This window comes from Uloborus diversus, chromosome 6 (assembly GCF_026930045.1).
Source record: "Uloborus diversus isolate 005 chromosome 6, Udiv.v.3.1, whole genome shotgun sequence".
NCBI classification, from domain to species: Eukaryota; Metazoa; Arthropoda; class Arachnida; order Araneae; family Uloboridae; genus Uloborus; species Uloborus diversus.
This window is the reverse complement of record NC_072736.1, coordinates 61,730,650-61,749,159: the sequence shown is the minus strand read 5'-3', so window position 1 is coordinate 61,749,159 and position 18,510 is coordinate 61,730,650. Positions and strand designations below refer to the sequence as shown.

The following is an 18,510-nucleotide window of genomic DNA, read 5'->3' as shown; positions in this document are numbered from 1 at the left end:
TATTTACATTACATTAATGACAGATTAATGTGTTACATGAATGAACTCTGTTACTTTTATTATTTTTGATGATAAAAGAATAATATTTAATATGATTAGTACATTTAATTTTTACATTGCAAATGTGGTACTTTGAAAAAAATATCGAAAATATCAAAATATTATGATATTTTCAAAATAAATATTGGATATATATCGTGATATATATCACAATATACATCGACCGATATATATCAGCAAACCCTGCATACCAAAGTCAAAAAAAAAACCCTCAAAAAGAGAGCAGTGTTTTTATGTGATTAAAACACTGTGTGTGTGTTTTCTTCCACAGTATGAAATCTGTTAACTATGATGTTTTATGTTGATGGCCTGCATCATCATCTTTGAGCAATGATCTATAATCTCTGCACTTGTTTGCAGGGGCATGCACAGAAATTTTAGGGCTTGTCACAAATCACTTTTACGCCCCCCCCCCCCCCCCTCCATGTCCCTATATGACGAATTTTTCAGGATACCAATTCCATTTTTTTTCTCCCATCAACTCTACATTAGAAGTCCTCTAAGAAAGACAGGTCATCACTCTGCTTGAAACAGCTTTTATCTCTTGTGAGAAATTTTACTTGCATTTTTCCTCTTTCACATTTATACATGTATTTAAAATTTTTAAACAAAGAGGTTGATATATTTTTTGCCTTTCATGCTTTAATTCAAATGACAGTTCTGTATACAAATATATCTCATTGTCTCAAAGTCGGGGAGCAAAACTATCTTCGAAAAAGAAGTACTTCTGGAAAACTATCTTTAGAAAAAGAAACGGGGGGGGGGGGGGGACATTCGTAATTTCCTTATGCTATAAAAAGTTAAAGATCCCCCCCCCCCCCAACATATGTCATTGATCCTGTCAAACTCTTATTTCTGTTATCATATCTGATGTGTCATATCTTTGATCCAATATTTTCTATCAAATGAAATGTTGCTTTTATGCTTGCATTGCTTGCTGTGTAGAAAGTAATGGATACTTTTCTGAAAATTTAAGAGCTCTATGCCGGGTATGAAACGAGATTGTGGAGGTGCAGCTGCTATTTTGGGTGCCTTTTACACTGCTGTAAAATTGGTAAGCTTATTTTTAAACATTTAAGCCATCCAATTGTTTTGGCTAGTATTAAGTGTGCAGTAAATTTTTATTATAGCAAATACCAATGCAACAAAATATCTGTTTCAATGAAATAAATGTGCAGGTCCCTTTTAATTGCCATTGCATTGTGTAAATTCCATTTCAACGAAATTCTCATTACTTCCAATAAAAATTGAGGTCCCTTGAAGTTTATTGTCACAAATTTTAACATGTCTTCATTTTTTTTCTTGATTAATTTTCTGGGCTTCAAGCAATAAAGTGGATTTCTTTTTCTACCTTTTAGTTATCTAGTTATTTATTTACCCAGTCATATTTTTATCTGAAAATTCAGTTTGTATTAATTTCAAGAATTAATCTTCAAATTAAGGAGTCTCTAAGGTTTATTTTGAAGCAGGCCCTGATTACAATTTTAAGGGACTCTAGGCCAAATGCTTTTTTGGGTCCCCTTAGTGGTCAAACTTCACAATTTTAGCCATTGGCTAAAACAGTTTTAGACATTTGGGGGCCTCTAAGAAGCAGGGGCTCTAGGTCATGGCCTATTCAGTAATCAGGCCCTGCTTTGAAGAGAAACAAAAATGACAACACTATGTTTTTTTACCTTTCAAAACATTTATTTCATGGTATTCATGTCTTAACTCAGTTACACTTTGTTAAAAACATTTATACTGTTCAACTTTTGCTCCAGATAATAGAGATAAAGGGAAAAAATTGTGGAGACATATTACATAAATTGTTGTGTCTGTTTATAGTAAATTATTTTAGTTCAAAGTTTAAAAAAGGTTTTTTCATTCAAAGTTTAATGGCATTTGTTTTTAGTAAATTTTGTTCAACTTCTGTAAATAAATTGTCTAACTTACCAACATTTAGAATTAGAATAAAAGTATATTTATTCGTTGATTTTCACTACTAAATATCTCTGTTAAATGAACTATAAATGTTCGAAAAATCTTCCTTATTGTTGGAACAAAAGTCATATATTTAGCAAAAAAAGAAAAATTTGCATACTGTGTATGTAACATTGCTTTTTATGCTAAGGGCAACCAGCTTGGACCATCACTCTATGTTATGTTAACTGACAAAAGTTTTTTTTAGCTTGCAAATATTAAGCTGTATTGACTTACTGTTTTGCACATCAGAAATACAAGTACAGCACAAACTGCAGAACTTTAAAAACGTATTTCACCACACCTTTCTATAGTCAACTATTTTGTCGCTCTATTTTTGGTTTCGTTCACTACAACTTTATTATTCATAACAGAGAAACTGTTCAAGTGAAACAAATTAACAGCTTTTTGAGCCCCTATTAGATAAGCAGCTTTTAGTTCTTGCTCGGTAAACTTAATTTTTATCAAGTAAGGACAGTATCACTTCGATTTAACGATACCTGATTTAATGATTTCCTCAAATTAATGATACATTTCATTGGTCCGGATTTAACTGAATTCAATGTTTATTCTTCTCTATTTAAAGATATCCTTGATTTAACGATGATTTTTTCAGTCCCTTGACAATCGTTCGATCGGGGTTATACTGTATTAAATGAATGAATTACCAACGTTTTAATGCACAAACATTGCAAATTACTGCGTAAATTTTGCATTAAAATGTTGGTAATTCATTCATTTAATTTTCAAGCACAAAAGTCTTCATTTGTTATTAGTAAGAAGTAACTCTTTTAGATAGAAACTGTTTATGTTATGAATAATAACATATCCTGATATAATTTATTTTTTGTATATGTGTTCCAGTAATTTTTTAAAATATATAGTGCTACTTTATATGAATTTAATTTTAATGCATATTTATAATCAAACCAAAATTTTATTTTAATTAGCATGATTTTAATTTACTTGGTATTTTTAGTTTGCTATACTTTTTTTTATCTGCTTTTCTAAAATAATTAAGTGTCTAAATAAAACTGATATCTTATGAAAATCAAAATCACCAAATAGTAGAAGGATTAATTTTCTTAGAGTATTTATACCCGATTTGCTCCTCTTTTTTTCTGCATCATATTCTCAACTACCTTTACAATCAGAATTGTTCAATTAAGGTATAAAAGCGTTAGTAATTTTTAATGCAAGAAATACTCTTTGAAACTTATTGATAAAAATTCTGATTTTTTCATCGTTTGATACATAGGAAATAGTACATTTTTAAAATAAGTGCAATCCGCACAAGCATTCATTTCACATTTTATAATCGACAAAAGCTATGTGTCGATTCACTTGCAAAGCAAAAGAAGAATGATGCTCATTGCATGAGTATTGTAAGAGCAGAAGATCATTGTCAGGTATTACGTAATCCAAACAAGTTGAAGCTATAAAAACTTTTCAATAGTATTTTTTTTTTTTAAATCTTTTACTGTCCAAAAAAAAAAAAAAAAAAAAAAAAAAAATGCAAAATAACGCCATTAGAAATATTTTTTTACACTATTCTTCAAACTATTATTCTTAATATTTAGTGCACTTTCAATTAAAAGTTTTTTTTTTTTTTTTTTTTCAAAAATCTGAAATGGAGATTTTTGCAGAATTATTTTCTAAAGTGAACATCGTTTTAGTGATGAACTATTGATACAAATTAATTTTTATCCTTTGACTTGATTGTCCAGTATTAATTGTTTTGAAAAGTTTTTGGCCTTTTTTAAGCTTAAAAGGGATTTAATGTTGTAGAAAACTTGTGTTTTCTGCAAAACAAACTTTATTATTTTATTTCAAAACAAAAAACACCCATCTACTTTTTTCTACACAGCAAAAGAATGATTTTAATTTGATACAAAAAAAAAAAAAAAAAATGATGCAGATCATAGTTGGTACTCTGGAGAAATGACTTATTGATTCTCCCAATTGAAAAAGCATAAAAACTGACTTTAGACAAAGAGCGGCAGCACCCAACTATTCACAGAATACTTTCTCTCATTCACACTGAAAGAGAAAAGTATTAGCTTGAAATTGATAACAAATTCAGCTTAATCGGTTGAAAAATAAAGAAATTGGAGAGATTTTCTGAATTCATCCCAAAACGGTGACTCTGAAAAATGATCAAAAATTCTCCAAAATGTAATTTTTATTCAAAAAATAAAAAAAAAAGGGCTTTTCTCATAGATATCTATTGGTAAAAAAATAATGGACAAAATCGGAGACATGACAGCACATAGCATTAGGCGATTTGACGTGAAATGACCCCTCTGCATCTTTGGTAGTTTGAGATATTTTGGAGGGTAAACATTACTGCTGGTTGCTTTTTTCTCTGTACCCTAACCCCCTTTTTGTGGTGTAATAAACTAAACTCTTTTTTCTTAATTTTTTTTAAATATAACTAATTACATGAAGAATGAACATTGTCATGTTTTCCTTTAAGGGTTTCAAAGAAAATCTTCATGCAGTTTTTTGCCTTGCAGAGAACTCAGTTGGTCCAAAGTCAACAAGACCAGATGATATAATTACTTTGTACTCTGGAAAGTGAGTATGATTCTTGTCAATTTTAAAGGCATTTTCAGTGCTCTGAAATTTATGTATTTCTTTATTAATGCTGTGCTTTTTTTCCCTCCTAGGACTGTAGAAGTAAATAATACAGATGCAGAAGGAAGGCTAGTCTTAGGGGATGGGGTAATTTGTGTCTTATGTTATTAATTACTTATGAATATATTGTAAGATTATACTCTGCAGGAGGATAATTTTATAAGAAAGCATTTCCATTATTGCCACTTTAAATCAACACAGCTGTTTCCCTCTCCATCTCTTAATTTTATGCAATAAGGAAGTTGCAACTTATTAAATGTTCATATTTTGGCTATTGGATATTGTTAATTGACCCTCAAAACTAAAAAATTCACCATCGCCGAATTTTAAAACACCGCGGTTGATTTTTAATGAATTTTTAAAAATCCACGCGCAAAAGTGCACTCTTCTGAAACGTCACGAGCCTACGTCACAGGGCGCGAATGGGCAGCCTTCCCCCGAAGATCCCTTGTTTTCGCTAGGGACATTTTGAGCGTGCTGATATTATATTTTTTAGAAATTCAATAATCCTTTTGAACACACTATGGGGACCGGATTCTTTAAAGCACAATCTAAATAATCTTCCTCATGTAACATCAATGATGATATTCGAATATTTCCGAGAGGATGAGAGGTTCAATGTTCCAGAAACGCGAGGAGATAAGCCTTTTACGTTTCGTCTTCAAAGTCGAATGCGTGACCTTCGGCTTCTCCCCTATCGGAAGAGCACATGACGTCACTTCCTATGCCATTTGACGTCACAAACGCTTGAACTTTAAAATTTAATTTAAAAAAAAATACTTATATCACAAAATTTTTTTCACCTATGATGTTCATACATGTTACTCTATCATATAAAAATAAAATTGAAAAATCGAAAACTTCCCTATTTGTGAGCTACGAATAAAGCCAATATGGGTGCACTCTTTAAAGAAGAAATTGCCGCCGCGGTGTTACTGCAAGCATTTTCGAGTGCCTGCAGTGGCACTGGCGACGTCACTTACCAGCTCCTTTGAAACACTGCAGTCACCCTCTGGCGATTGACCAGGTTGTAACCGTTCGCATTGCCATCATGGCGTGATTAACGAGATCACATAGTGTTTTTTGGCCAATCTGGTCATGTTTCAAGCTTTACATCCTGTTGACCTAACAAATTTTGTCTAACTCCCGCAAGGAAGGTAAACACCAAGTTTAGCAGATGCCTTCTGTTTCACATTTCTGTAGCTATCAAGTGAATGAAATGTCAGAATTCAAGTTGTATGGCTAAATCATTTTATTTATAATTATCCAATAATTAACAACTGTAAAACAAACTTTAACATGAGTAAAATGTATAAACAAGTATGAGGAATTTCAACACTCAAAAACATCCTTCATGTTCCAAAAGAACATCCTCCAAAAAAAACATTTGACACCCTAACTTGAATTATCCTAAAAATGTTTCAAAAATTTTAAGTCCCTAACTCTCATGGCGAAACTCTAAAAGCCATCCCCTAAGTGCAGGACGTCGCCACAACAGCGAACGATCCTCTCAAAAATACGACTATCGTCAGTCGAAAATGAGAAACGCGAGCAGAAGAAGTGATCTCCTTCTCATTTCCCCCTGCTTATATAATACAGCGCACTCGATGCACGTCACGCCGGATATGCCTACGTAAGAGCTCAGTCTGGATGCTTCCAGAACATTCGATTTGCTGCGGAGCTATCGGGAGATTACATCATCTCCGCTCGTGCTCTGACGTCACATCCTTCTTCCTGACGAAACACCTCGTTCGAAGTCGTTCTGATGTTTACAGGTTGATTCTCCCGTACGCGAATTGAAACAAGCGTCCTTTAAGGGACAAGATTAACTGCCTTTTCATTATTAAAGAAATACAAGTGAGTAAAAACATTTACACTTAGTTTTCACTTAGCTTTCAAAATGAATTGTTGAGAATATTTCTCAAATAGACATTTTTGGCTATCACATCCTCCTTGATTGTAACCCAGGTTTCTCTGATCATGAAGGTTACGCTATGATAGGAGCATTGTTTGCTGCTGAACTAGAAGAACTACTGTACTGTAATCACAAGTGTTTGGAAATACAGCTGTGCTGCTGGGTTCAACAGAAAAATGCCAATGACGTCAGAACTGCAAACTGTCTAACCACACTGGCTAACCGGTGGATTGTTTCTGAATGCCGCCTATGAATGAAACCCTAGTTGGTTGATGTCTCATGATTTAGTTGCTGTGGGTTGAGTATTTTTACACTGGTGAAAGGGCTAATGTTTATAGTGATATTTTGATTTCGGTTTATTTTTTATTGTGTTCTTATGTTAGTACAATTTTTTTTAAAATCATTTTCGATGTAATTTATGAACTACTTTGACTTAACCCCTTAACGATCCTATAAATTTTAAGAAAGTGGTCATAAAACTGTCTATTTTATTTTAATTAAGAAAATTACATAAAAATAAGTGTACAAAAAACATGTGTGTTCAATTTTTAATTTTTGACATTTTTTAGATTGAAATTTTAAATTTTTTTAAAATTTAATGTAAAGCCAACAAGCAAGCCCAAGCAAGCATGTCTTTTAAATACAGTGAAACCTCCGAATAGCGAACAGTCAAGGGACCAGAAGTTTTGTCTGCTATTAGGAGGAACTACTTAATTTACCTTTTTCAAAATGGGTTGTTGTTCCCTTTGTCGACACACACAATCGAAACAATTGCGAAAGGTTTACTACTTTTTACGTCAAGTGTAATTAATTTGTTTTTCGCCACAAATGGATTTAAAAGAAATGTTGTGCCGTGTTCGGAATTTTTCAAGCCATCCATTTGACGTCTTAAAATCCTCAAAGTTTTCCCCGACTTCTCTGGCTTTCTCTTGGAGTAATACCCGCTTATTGGGATGTTCTTTGCACGAGCAGCTCTGAATCATTTCATGACAACCTCGTCGATTTCACTGGTTTCTGCTTTGCGAAACTTTACATTTTTTAAATTTTCATTCGAACTTACAATCTACAATTTTCTAATTTCGTCTTTATCTTTTAAAATTTCGCTGATTTGAGTTTTCCCAACTTGAAAACGATCGGCAAGACAACACAAACTTATTTTTTCTTTTTCGGCAACATCCAAAACATTATTTTTTTTCTTTCCATGTCAGTATCTTTCTTTTAGTTGCATTTTAAAACTCAAATAATATTGTCACACAAAAAAAATCAACTAAATCAACATGCCTTTAGGAAAGTTTGCAACTGCAAAGCTACGATTGCTGCATGAAAAGCAGGTTCGCTTGCCTCTCAATTCATCTCATGCTATGAATATTCCATTACCAACGGCGGCGATTCGGCGCAGCAACCCCCCCCCCCACTTTTATGGTTAATTTATTTATTTTATCTCGAGTATCACTATTGCATGATTGACAGTTGGCAATATGACCTTGAATATGGGCAAATCTTTTTCATGTCTAAAAATTAAACAACCCAACGAAACCACGGCGCCAAAAAGCCGATTACTACCGGCGCCGGTCTGCTCAATTGCATCTCCCGAGAGCCTCAGTTAGAAAAAGCGCCCAGTTTCCTCTATTTTATCTTAACTTTTGAATAGTTATTGTGTACAAAATTCATTAAAATCTTAAGAAAAACGTACGTTAATTGTTAGACTGACATCAGTTTTCTCTTATCTGCTTCAATACTCTCAAAACTAGCCGTGACAAAATTATGACTTTTTTTTTCTTTTTTATTTTTTGCTGCCCCTAAAAAGTACTATGTTTTTTATTTGCTTTTTTTTTCTGCCTCCAACTTTTAAACCCCAATCACTGCCTCTGCCCATTACCACCCTTTTAATTCCAAGAAACAGTGATAAGGAAATGACGGGGGAGGGGGGATATCAGTTGTGGAGGATGAAAAGCTTTGTAAGGCAAGCAGTTACTAAGATATTCTGTGAAAAGAAAAAAAAACGGAAGTGCTACGATCGCAAGGGAAATTTTTTGTGAAATAACTGTCCGTTATTTGGAGTGTCCGTTATTCAGAGTGAATTACATGGAATGGCTTATATTGAGGGACTGGGACTTGCAAAAATGTCCGTTAATTAGAGGTGTCCGTTATTCGGGAATGTCCGTTAAGGGAGGTTTCACCGTATTAAAAAATGATTTTATTAACCTTTGTGTAAATAAATTTTGCTTGTGTGGTAAATTTCAGAGCATGAGATAAAGAGGCCAACGTCACAATCTGAGCAGAAAAACCGATTTCCTTCCTGCATCTCTGCAATTACATGTAAAAATGGGACTGGTGCTGCCATTTAGTGTGTAAAGAGAGAAATAAAATGTATTCCGGGCAAAATAAATGAGTTGGTTTTAATAGTTTCGTCTCGTTAATATTGCACACCCCAGCACGGCAATATCACGGGAGCGAGAAATAAAAGTCGAAACCCCAGCACTGCATTTTCACATGCGCGAGAGGGAAGGGGTTAAGGAGAAAATGAATCTTCTATTTCAGACTTCTGAGACTAAGATTTCAACAAGAATTTAAATATTTGTGACTAAAAACGTATGAACCTTGAACTATTAAACATCAACTTGCTTAATTTTCAATTATTTTGTCTGAATGCTTCAATGTTTTAACTAGATATGTATGTCAATAATAGTTGCCTAGATTTGCCATTTGTGACAGGTTGGTGTATACCACCATGCTACTCCAGGGGCTTCACAACTTTCTTGCTTTCATCAGTGGATCAAGTTAACTAAAGAATGTTAATTGTCATTTTAATAAGTATCTCTGCTAATTTAAGTTTGTGCCAAGTTGAGATTGGCTTTTCATGATCCTGGTTGGATTTTGAATTGGTTGATAACTGGTTAGACCTCAACTAACTGTGTTCAAATTTTAATATTTAGATTCCTTTTTTACGTGACGTTTTTCTTACCATAAATATACTTTTTTTCTATGTAAATTTTTACTTTTGATTGATTATGAACTTATACCAAAAAAAAGGAAAGAAAATCGTCATCTTTCCTACTGCATATCATTACGCAGAATTGCTTAACATGAAGTACTTGTTTTGTCCCTTGAGTTAGTGAATAATGTATCAATCGGTTAATAATTTATCCAGTAAGATGAAACATGCAATAATTTAAATTTCTTTTATTATTACGAGCTTAAAGTTATTTATGTTATGAAGAACTATGGAAAGAAACAACATAAAAGTGTACTTCTTCTAAGAGGCGAGATTGTGCATGTGTACACATTTTATTTGTAATTAATTGTAGGTTGCTTATGCAGAGAAGGATTTGAATGCCACCATTATCCTGGATATGGCTACTCTAACTGGAGCCCAAGGTGTTGCAACTGGTCGCTTCCATGCGGCTGTTCTGACCAACAGTGAAGGATGGGAGAAAGCAGCAGTTAAAGCTGGTCAGATTTCCGGAGATTTAGTTCATCCTCTGCCATATGCACCTGAAATCCATTTCAGTGAATTTGGAAGTTCTGTTGCTGATATGAAAAACTCTGTTGCTGTAAGTTTTTTTCTCATACTTGCAGGATGTTAGAATGTTTTCAAAAAAAAAATCTCTCTTTTTTATTGTAAGCTTATCTTTGTTGACTCATGTTTTTATATAAGTTGGAGATACAGCTATAGATGAATCCAGGATGGTGGTGCCCGGGACGAGTGTTTTCTGGCACCCCCTTCCTCTCTCCCATATACAGAAGGGAGGATGTATAATATAAAAGATCCCAACATTTTTATAATTGGGAATCTGAAATATTTCTGAATGTTGCTATTCTTGATAGAAATTAAATCTAATGTGTTAGCTTTTAAAAAATGTTTTTAAAAAAGAATGATACTTTTTAAAAAAATAATGCAGCAAAAGCTTAGTTTAGGGTGCCCTCTCACATATTGGCGCCCAGGGTGATTGCCCCCTCTGTCAACCGCCTTGTTTGAAACTAATTTAAAATTTACAAAGAGCGTTAAAAATTCAAACACTGGACAAAAATGTACTCTGCTATTGTTAGATTCAAGGGATAACTAAATTACATCATAAGTTAATTTTAAACAATATAAGGCCAGGGTTCGTATGCTTTGGGAAAACCTGGAATTGTCTGCGAAAATGATATGGTAAAAAATTTCAGAGAAAAGTCGATGAATTTTCCAATTTTGATCCAAAAATTTTTTTTCCTGGGAACTTAGTATTATGAGATCTAATCTTCGTTTTTGTAGATGTTTCCTGAAATTTTTTTATAATTTTTGAAGCAAAATGAGGTTAGCAATTAAAAGAGGCGACCCCACCCCCTCCCCTGTAAAAAAAAAAAAAAATTGCCGCAGTCGCCATTTTTGGTCCTCAATAGCTCCCAAGAAAAAAATTCCTCCTGTGAACAGGAATTATGCACAAACTCAACAGCGAAGAAAACAATTTACTGCTTCTGAAGCACGAGTCTGAGGATGAGAGGGTCGATCAGGGAAAACCATTTTTTTGATCGAAATGTCTTTTCAGCAACGTGTGAAACGTAGTCGCCATATTTGGTCATTCCCAAGATCGAAGTTTCCAAAAACAAAATAGAATTGGATGTTTTCTTGAACTCTAACTAATGAAAACACGCAAAATGTGCTTTAAATTGTTTTTAATTTATTTATTTATTTTTTTTAAATATGTAATTTTCTTGAGAAATGAAAAATTGTGTTCTTAAAACTTAATTTTATCCTCACTGCCTTGAACGCAAATGTGCTAAATAACTTTTCAATTGAATTGTAGTTTCATGAAGGTTTATCATTTTTAAATTGCTTTCATGCTACAAATTTAAAAAATTATTTCTTAATTTTTGGCATAGCCGCCATTTTTGGTCCTTCCTGACCAAATCTGGCGGCCGAAGGTTAGGTTTCCGAAAACATCATTGGATGGTTTTTGCAATGGAAACTATTGAAAACAACACAAAATGTGCCTTTTTTGGGGTGGATAATTCATAGTTATTTTCTGGAAAAATGCAAAATTTTCTTCGGAACATTTTTTAAATTCTAATTGATTTAGACTCTTATGTGCTACATACTACATACTATGCATTATGTGCAACTGACTGATTTGTCTTAGGATTATTAATTATTTATGACTACTTTTATGCTACAAATTCAAAAATCTACTTATTATCTTAAATTTTTCATTTAGTCGCCATATTTGGTCATTTGCAAGATGGAAGTAGATATAAATTTCCAAACACAGAATTGGGTGTTTATTTCAATGTAAATTATTGAAAGTAACATAAAGTGTGCAATAAATTATGAATTTTTAAAAAATATTTTCTAGAAGAGAAAAAAATTAATGTATAAGCATGCTTTAATATGCAAAAGAAAAAAAAAGATTATTGGCATTGGCCTACAATCGGCGGATGTTGATTTTTGTTATAATGCATTATATGGTATGCATTATATGCCGATCAATGCAACAAGTTAATCTGATACCAAAAAATAGCTTCGTATTTTGCTCAATATGCTTTGTGTTACATATGTACTAAAAAGAAAATAAAAAGAAGTATTATAAAGCAACGATTAGAACAAAACTCTAGTATTACAGATGACACATTGCATTTAAGAAACACTAAAATAAGTTGAATGTACTTTGTTTTCAACAAATAGTAAACGATTGAAAACAATTTTGAACAAACATTTAAAAAAAATAAATAAATAAATAAAAACTTACATACACAAAAATTCCAAGATTTTTTTTTTTTTTTTTTTTTTTCAAATCTAAGAGGCAAAGTTTCAGTTCTTACACATTGCTACTTTAAACAATTTTTAATTATTTTAAAAATACTGTTATTTAAACTTAATTTTGAATGAAGCAAGTAACCTGGAATTTTCTAAAAAACAACCTGGAAAAGTCAAGGATTTTTTTTTAGCCACAAGTGTATAAACCTTGTAAGGTTAAGTGCCTTAAAGCTGACAACCCTCCCCCCCCCCCAAAAAAAAAGGAAAAAAGAAACAGCTCCTAAAGTCAAGATCATTCAATAAGCAATCACTTACCTCCCATAAGCCAGGGATAAGGCAGATCATGCAATATACTGACAGCATAGATATGACATCCAGAGACGATAATTTGGTCCTTGCTATGGACTCATCATTCTGGAATTGTCAATAACCAGTCTTCGTAAATTGATGGCAAAGCTTAGGTAACTAGCAGTAAGTTACCACCAGACTATTCCAGACTGGTAGTCCATGCTCCATAACAAGAACAAAACTGCAGTCTCATAATGTCATAACCAGGCTGTAGGGAAATTGCATGTAATTTAGAATGAGGTTTTTCTTTCTTAAGAAGAAACTGATGGTACTTGTTGAGTTAAATACCAGTTTCTGTCCATTGTTGTGACTTCAAAACTCGGCACAAGCATTCTGTATGAAACAAAATCAATACATTTTTTAAAATAAAAGGAACTGCATCAATATTTTCAAAACATTCTCTCCTGTACTTCTGTAGTCTAAAATAATACAAATGTTATATCTGTACCTCAGAGCCCCAGACTAGCATAATTCCAAACAATGCGATTTTTTGTTGATAAGTGCATTGTATGTAGATGTACGTAATCCTCGGGGGGGGGGGGGAATCCTATGTAATAATTTATCAGTGCTAAAAGAGTGAAGTCCAATCCTTTGTATAGGCCAAGTGACCGTTTTTCCTCTCCTGTAAAGTAGCGATTATGTGACTTACGCTAGTTTGGATCTCAGGCTTGTGTAGTTCCGTATTTTGGGGTATTGTATATCACACTGCAAGGGCGCCATACGCAAAATTTTATGAGGGGGTGGGGGCTCAGATATTTTCTCTATAGTTGATCAGGATATTTCCCCATAGAAACCGATTTCAGTACAGATTAGAGTTATTAAAATGACTCTAATCAGGGCTGTTTGACACTTCTTATAACTTATTCATCAATGGCTGGAGAAAATTTGAATTTTTAATAATTTATTCATTAATTGCTGGAGAAGAAATGGTTTTATATTTTTACAAAGAAAAAATACTAAAAGCAAGGAAGTTCTAATTTTAATGCGGGGGGAGGGGGGCTTGAGCCCCCACTTGTCCCCTCCCCATATGGGCGCCCTTGCCATACTGTAAAAGATTTGTAAAATTTATGTATTGAAAATCATATTGTTGTGTTTATATATATATATATTCTACTCATATTTTATTTAGCTTAAAAATTTTGTTAATTTGCTCTATTTGAATAAGATGTGAGCACAATCTATTAATTTTTTTAGGTGTATGTCAAAATTGTAAATACAGTAAAACCCCTCCTAATGGACACCCCTGAAATGCGGACCTTTTAATTCCCCGATTCAAAGGCAAATAACGTTATTAAACCCCTGTCCTGCAGACACACCTCTATTGTGGACAAAAAAATTGTTCTGTTATTGTCTGCATTAGAGGGGTTTTACTGTATATTAGTTTTATCGCATTTAAAATTTATTTTTATAATAAAATCATTTTCTAACTAACAATGGTATAAAGAACAAAAATAAACAGTCCAGAATCCAGAGGACCCCATCTTTGGTCTGTTTTTCTGAAATATATGTCAAAGTTAAGGGGTTAAACTTTCTTAAATGCTTAATTAAGTCTTAAAATTATCATGGAAAAAATAATTTTTTATCTATTGAGCCAGTTTTATGCATTTTTAAAATAAAATAGTGACTTGCTTTTTTGTTTATATATATATATATTAGGGTGGTCCTTATTTATATGGGAAATTTTTTTTTTTCGGAATTCAACAAGTGACGCCCCCTAGTTTGTGACACTATAATAAAAAGTAACGTGTGCAAAATTTGAACTTGATCGATCAATAATAACACGTGCCCCTAGGCCGTTGAACTTTAACACTTTTGATAATTTTCCCACAAATCTTCGAGTTTTTACTTCACACCCAGTACATCGTTTCTCCTAGGTTTGCAAAATATTTTTAGTGAGGTAGCACTAAAATTAATCTTTTAAATTAATTTATATCATCTAAAGATTTTAGGTTGAATAAGAATGAAATAGTGCTTTAGAAACTTTCCTTAATCGTACGCTTTTCTCAATGTATCTCAATTGTGTGCATTTTTTTCCCGATAGTCTTTGACTGTCTGTAAAGTACTAAATTGCTTTTGTGACTCATATTTGGTAAATTGATTGGGAAATTCTTCGATCAGTTTTGCTCCTCTTTCAGTTGTATCATTCACAACTTTCTGCATTTTAACGATATCTCTTCCCTTTAAATAGGTAGCTTCCTTCATTTTGCCATGAATCAGGATCAAATAGGAAAACATCTTTTTGTATTTGTAACTTATCAAACAATTTTATTGACTCGTAATTGATTCTATAAAGAGGAAGATCTTTACTAAGAAAGTATTCCAATTCATCTACTGTTATCTGAAATTTTTTATACAGTCATCAGTCACGTCTTCCTTATCACAAGCATTTTTTAGACAAGTCTTTTCCTATCCTAAAAGTAAATTTCTTCATCCAATACGGACAAAGCTATTAGTTTATCCCTTAAATACCATAAGTGATTTATGAATTTTCCAATCACTGCTTCTGCTGCATTTTTGTCGTCATTCTGTACGCTGCTAGTTTTTCAGTTATACACACATATTATACACATATTATATTATTCAAAGGAGCCTCGATTGGATTTCTGCGAAAAACGACATCTTCATACAGCATTTAATTGTAAAACAGCTTTGTAAAACAGCATTGAAGGGCTTTCTTTTCATGTAAGGTCAATTTAAATTTTTTCCTAAATATAAAAATTTTCAAACAAAAATTCCTTTTTGCCACCCATGTGGCTCAGGGATAAGCTCTAGGTTGCTGAAAACATAAAAAATATCCCTGTAGGAGGAAATTCAATAGGAAATATTATTACAAGTTATGAGAATTCTCTGTAATTTTTCTCAATTCCGCTTTTTACGAAAAATAATATATCATCAACTTCGTCTTTTAGAATTTGAGTGGTATTGTACTTGATTGAAATTTTATAAATTCTGAATGATGGAGAAATTTTTCATAAAATTTTGATGCGCCTAAATAATTGAATATCTGATCTAGAACTAAGAAAGGCAAGAACTTCTTTAAGGACACACTCTGCAGTACGATTTCAAGTGCATGATGATGGCAATCCAAATGTAATATATCACCGCTCAGTTTTTGCTCTAAAAAATTGCATGCACAATTTATACGGTTGGTATTGCAAGTCGTTGTATCAAGTACCACAGCTAGAACAGTTAGCAATAAAGAGCTATCATCTAAGATATCATATACAACTGAAGAAGTATCTAAGGCATTCCGAGTAGCTGTTCAATATTAGGACCTGAAGCTATCACGGAAATCCTGTCGGCGTTCTTTTCCAGTTACATCTGGATGTAGCTTTGTATCCCAGTGAGTAACTACAAAATCTAAATTTAAATTCATGAAATTTAATTTTACCTCTCGAAGATTTTCTTTTGCTGTCTTAGGGAATGTGCGATTGATCACTAGGTCATTCGGATTTAAATTTACTGCATCTGCATAGGCTGTAAATAACTGAACAACATCTTTATCCCTAATATGGCATTTGTCTAACAGTGATGAAAGGCGAGCAGATATCAATAGTTGTCAAGCGTTTTTGCATTGTGGTAGATCCGCTGTAGAAAAAAAAACAAAACTTCAACAGGTTAGGATAAATACCCATTTCGGTTTCTAAATCTTGTGAATCGCAAGAATTTGATGATAATAAAGGACTGCGTATAGAAGAAAATTAATTTAAAGTTTAGATTTCTACGTTGTTCTGATCTGGATATATTTTTTATTTATATTTTAGCTATGGAAAATACAGTATATTTTTATGTTAGAAGTAATCGAGGATTTTTCGAAATTTATATTTAAAAAATAAAAAATTACATAAGCATTAAGGTATGTTTATAACTAAAGAACAGCGAATTAAAATATAATTGCAATTGATTTATAGCATTGAAACCTTGCGATTCTATTTGACACACCTATTACATACACAGGGAATTTTGTAAATCAACATCCCCAAAGCCTGGAGGAGGCAATTTGTTGTTGTCAAAGATCGTTCATCAATGGCCTAGGCCATTCATTAATGGCCTATAGAATCCCTTGTGTCCATCTTGATGGGAAGAAACGTTCCCCTGCCGCTTGGTTGGAACAAGCGCAGAAGAGCGATACGCTTGACACAAGGCCATTGGTGTACATTTTATTCTCTGTAACATGTTAAATTTTACAGAATGAAAGTGAGAGAATGGTCGGTCTGGAAGTAGCAGCACCTATTGAGGTTCAAAATTACTTTAAACATAAAACGTTAGAATATTTTTACATAAAAATGAGAAAATCCGCAATTTTTTCTTCGAAACTCAAAAAAGGGGGCCCTGGGGGCACGTGTTAATATTCATGGATTGACTTTAAATTTTGCAAGGATCATTTATTTGTACAATGGAACAAATTGAGGGGACGTCGCGTAAAATATCTGCAACTTCAAAAATAAGGACCACCCTAATATGTATATATATATATATGCTTTTGTATATTTGAAGAATAAAAATAGTCTTATTTTTGGATGAGTCCATCATAAATAATGACAGGCCGAGGAGTCAGTCACCTTTCTCACCTTTAGTCACCTTTTGAAAATTTGGTTACTTTTAGTCACCTTTTGCAACTTTTGTCACCTTTCTCACCTTTCTTGAAACGCGTCTTCGGATTTTTTTTTTTAAATAAATCTTTGAAAAGTATTTGAATGATAGCTTTAACAGTGAAATTAATTTAAAAAATAGCCTTAAATATGCCCCCCCCCCCCACCTTGTTGTTTAAGAAAAATAGCTATGCTACCGGGAAATCAGGGAATTTTTTTAATCGCTTGCAATAGCACCCTATAAGCAGAACCAGTCTTTCTATCCCTTCTACAGATGGACTTGCTCCTTATTTTCGGGAATGTATGTTAAAAGAAGCATGTTTATCCTATTATACTTTGAGCTTTGATGAAACTACCAATGTCAAAGACAAAAAAGAACTGCAACAAACAATAAAATATGGTAATAAATAAATACCTTTATGCTGAACAGTAAAGTAAGAAAAACTACGTTAAAAAAAAGAACGAAGTTGCCAATTACAGCAGACACGTGTTTCAGCATTACAGGGAACGCCTTTTTCAATGCAAAAGGTATTGAGCTTATGTATGAAAAGACATCCGACTTTTGTCGGATACCTTTTGCATTGAAAAAGGCGTTCCCTGTAATGCTGAAACACGTGTCTGCTGTAATTGGCAAATTTGTGCTTTTTTTAACGTTGTTTTTCTTACTTTAATAAAATACTGGTCTGAAAGCCAATGTTGCATCACAAGAAGGCATCTCAAAACTTTCTTCTTGGGCAAGGCAGTTGGTGAAATTTCAATTGAGAAGCTATGTGAAGCACTTACCGAGAGTAATTATCCATGAATAAATGTCTCATGCTTTCCTTTGGATGGTCCTTTTGTTAATAAAAAGGTTTTTAGGTTGTTTGACACTATTATCCTTGAGACACGAGAAAAAAGCCTAAGAAATATTGGTACTTGCAGTATTCATACAATTCATAATGCGTATGTCAAAGCATTGCAGTATTTAGGTGAAGAAGCATCTGAACTTCTTCTTAGTACTTATAGCTATTTTGATGGTTGGCCTTCCCGTTATGAGGACTTCGAAGAAGTGCAAGCTCAACTAAATACACCTCATCACAAATTCCTGAAACACACAACTACCCATTGGCTTACCCTTGGACCTGCAGCAAACAGACTACTGGAACAGTGGGATGCTCTTCAGTATTATTTTTTTAAACACGTGCCTTTAAAAAAGAATTCAGCTATGCAATGCAGGTCATATAAAGCTTTTGCAAATGTTTTAAAAAGATCTTCTATAAAAGCTG

General features: G+C 33.0%; 1 protein-coding gene across 1 annotated transcript in view; it reads left to right on the top strand.

Annotated features, from left to right (window-relative positions):
• The window catches only part of LOC129223760 (probable aminopeptidase NPEPL1), a 53,492-nt gene that overhangs the window by 24,846 nt on the left and 10,136 nt on the right, over positions 1 to 18,510 (top strand). The window contains exons 7-10 of the mRNA XM_054858117.1: positions 1,037 to 1,114; positions 4,496 to 4,596; positions 4,689 to 4,743; positions 9,880 to 10,125. Of these exons, the coding sequence (XP_054714092.1) occupies positions 1,037 to 1,114; positions 4,496 to 4,596; positions 4,689 to 4,743; positions 9,880 to 10,125 (480 nt within the window). The remainder of the gene's footprint in view (positions 1 to 1,036; positions 1,115 to 4,495; positions 4,597 to 4,688; positions 4,744 to 9,879; positions 10,126 to 18,510) is intronic.